The following is a 1,670-nucleotide window of genomic DNA, read 5'->3' on the forward strand; positions in this document are numbered from 1 at the left end:
AGGCAGCCGCATGGACCAGGAACTCAGTGCACATCTCTGACATCAATCACCTAGTTTGTAAAAAGTCGTATATTCTGGGAGCAGTCCCCTCAAAAACATAACTGAATAAAGTTAATATTACTAAGGTATATGTACAGCTGGTACGCACAGGTTGTTCTTAATGGGAAATCATCGCTCAGGGAGGTAAGAGTAGACGTGTCAGACATTTTAGGATCAACAGGTAATTAAGAAGCATCAACTTCCTCTCTACATTCTTCTTCTCTGGTTTACAGACTTGTGTCTTGGACTGAGTGTTCACAGCCTCACCTTCCCTTCTGTCTCATCTTCTACATCCAGTAGTGACACCTGACTGAGGGGGTATCTGAGACTCTTTCCTTCTATTGTAACGAACTTTTCTAATCCAGTGGTATGTACAGAATCATAAACATAGAGAGATCTCAGGAGAAACAGATGCAGAGGAAGTCGTACCACTGACAGGAAAACAGCCCTTAACCTCCCTCTGAATCCTCCCGTGGGGTGGCCCCATGTAGTGTGGGTCCTGCTCAGCCTTCACTTTGGTGTTCCAGGGAAGTTTTTGTCAGGGCTCTAAGGATATTTACTCTCTGTGTCTCTTGCACAGAAATAGACACCTATGTCCTCCACTTGCAGGTTGTTCATTTGCAGATAAAACATGTTCTTGGCGTTGTCTCTGGAAGTGGTGAACAGGCCCTTCACAGAGTCCACGTAGTTTGTGCTACCACCACTTTGATTCATGTTTGAGATCCACTCCAGCCCCTTTTCTGCAGCCTGGCGAATCCAATGCATCCAGAAGCTACTGAAGGCGAACTCGGAGGCCACACAGGAGAGTCTTAGGGATCCCCCAGGCTGGACCAAGCCTCCCCCAGACGCCACCAGTTGTACCTCACACTGGACACCTGCAAACACAAAGACATCCTGGTCATAAATAGCCACATATGTCCATTGTTTCTCTCACTTACATCTTCTCACACATTAAATAGCTCTAGGTCTCCATGAATCACCTTTCAAAAGAGCAATAAAGTAAACCCAGTGGAGTCCAAAGTCCATGGTGATTCGTCTGTTTTCAGTGTTGATCCCTATATGAAAACAACTGAGAAGCCCAGGCCTAGGGCTTCTCTCCCAGAGCTACAGGTTCAGAGTTAGACTAGCTTTTATCTGCAGAGCAATGACCTTATTTGCATGCCTCCTCCTATATAACAAGTTCTAGATTGTGTAGCCTCGGATAGAGCATTGTCCAGAGAATATATGTGACCTTGGAGATTTTTATGAAAGGATAGCATTTGGGCAATATGATCTCTCATTATTATATCATGCATTCATAAACACATGGCATCTATTTTTAAAATTTTTATTTTCAGTTTTCTGAATACAATGATTCTACAAGACACTCACATAAGTAATGTAAACAGCACCAATCATTTTAGTTTACTATTATATTTGCATGGAAAGCATGGCATATATTATAAATAATAAATTTATGCATAGGTGTGACATTACAAACAGAAACACATATCTTCAGAGTTCACACAAGGTACAGGTGAGACTGGGTACTTTGGCATATGCTACTCATCACTGGACCCAATTGCTCTCTGACCCCACCCTAGCACGAGTGGGACAAGCATGGTGATGTGTGCAGAACACTCTTCCTCTAA

General features: G+C 43.2%; 1 gene segment (V, D, J or C); it reads right to left on the bottom strand.

Annotated features, from left to right (window-relative positions):
* Positions 1-585: 585 nt before the first annotated feature.
* On the bottom strand, positions 586-1,065 carry LOC103263136. The segment is given in 2 exon segments: positions 586-914; positions 1,020-1,065. Coding segments are annotated over 2 exon segments (375 nt in total).
* Between the last annotated feature and the right edge of the window lie 605 nt (positions 1,066-1,670).

This window comes from Carlito syrichta, unplaced genomic scaffold, assembly GCF_000164805.1.
Source record: "Carlito syrichta isolate Samal-C Ts95f unplaced genomic scaffold, Tarsius_syrichta-2.0.1 Scaffold18805, whole genome shotgun sequence".
In the NCBI taxonomy this organism is placed as follows: domain Eukaryota; kingdom Metazoa; phylum Chordata; class Mammalia; order Primates; family Tarsiidae; genus Carlito; species Carlito syrichta.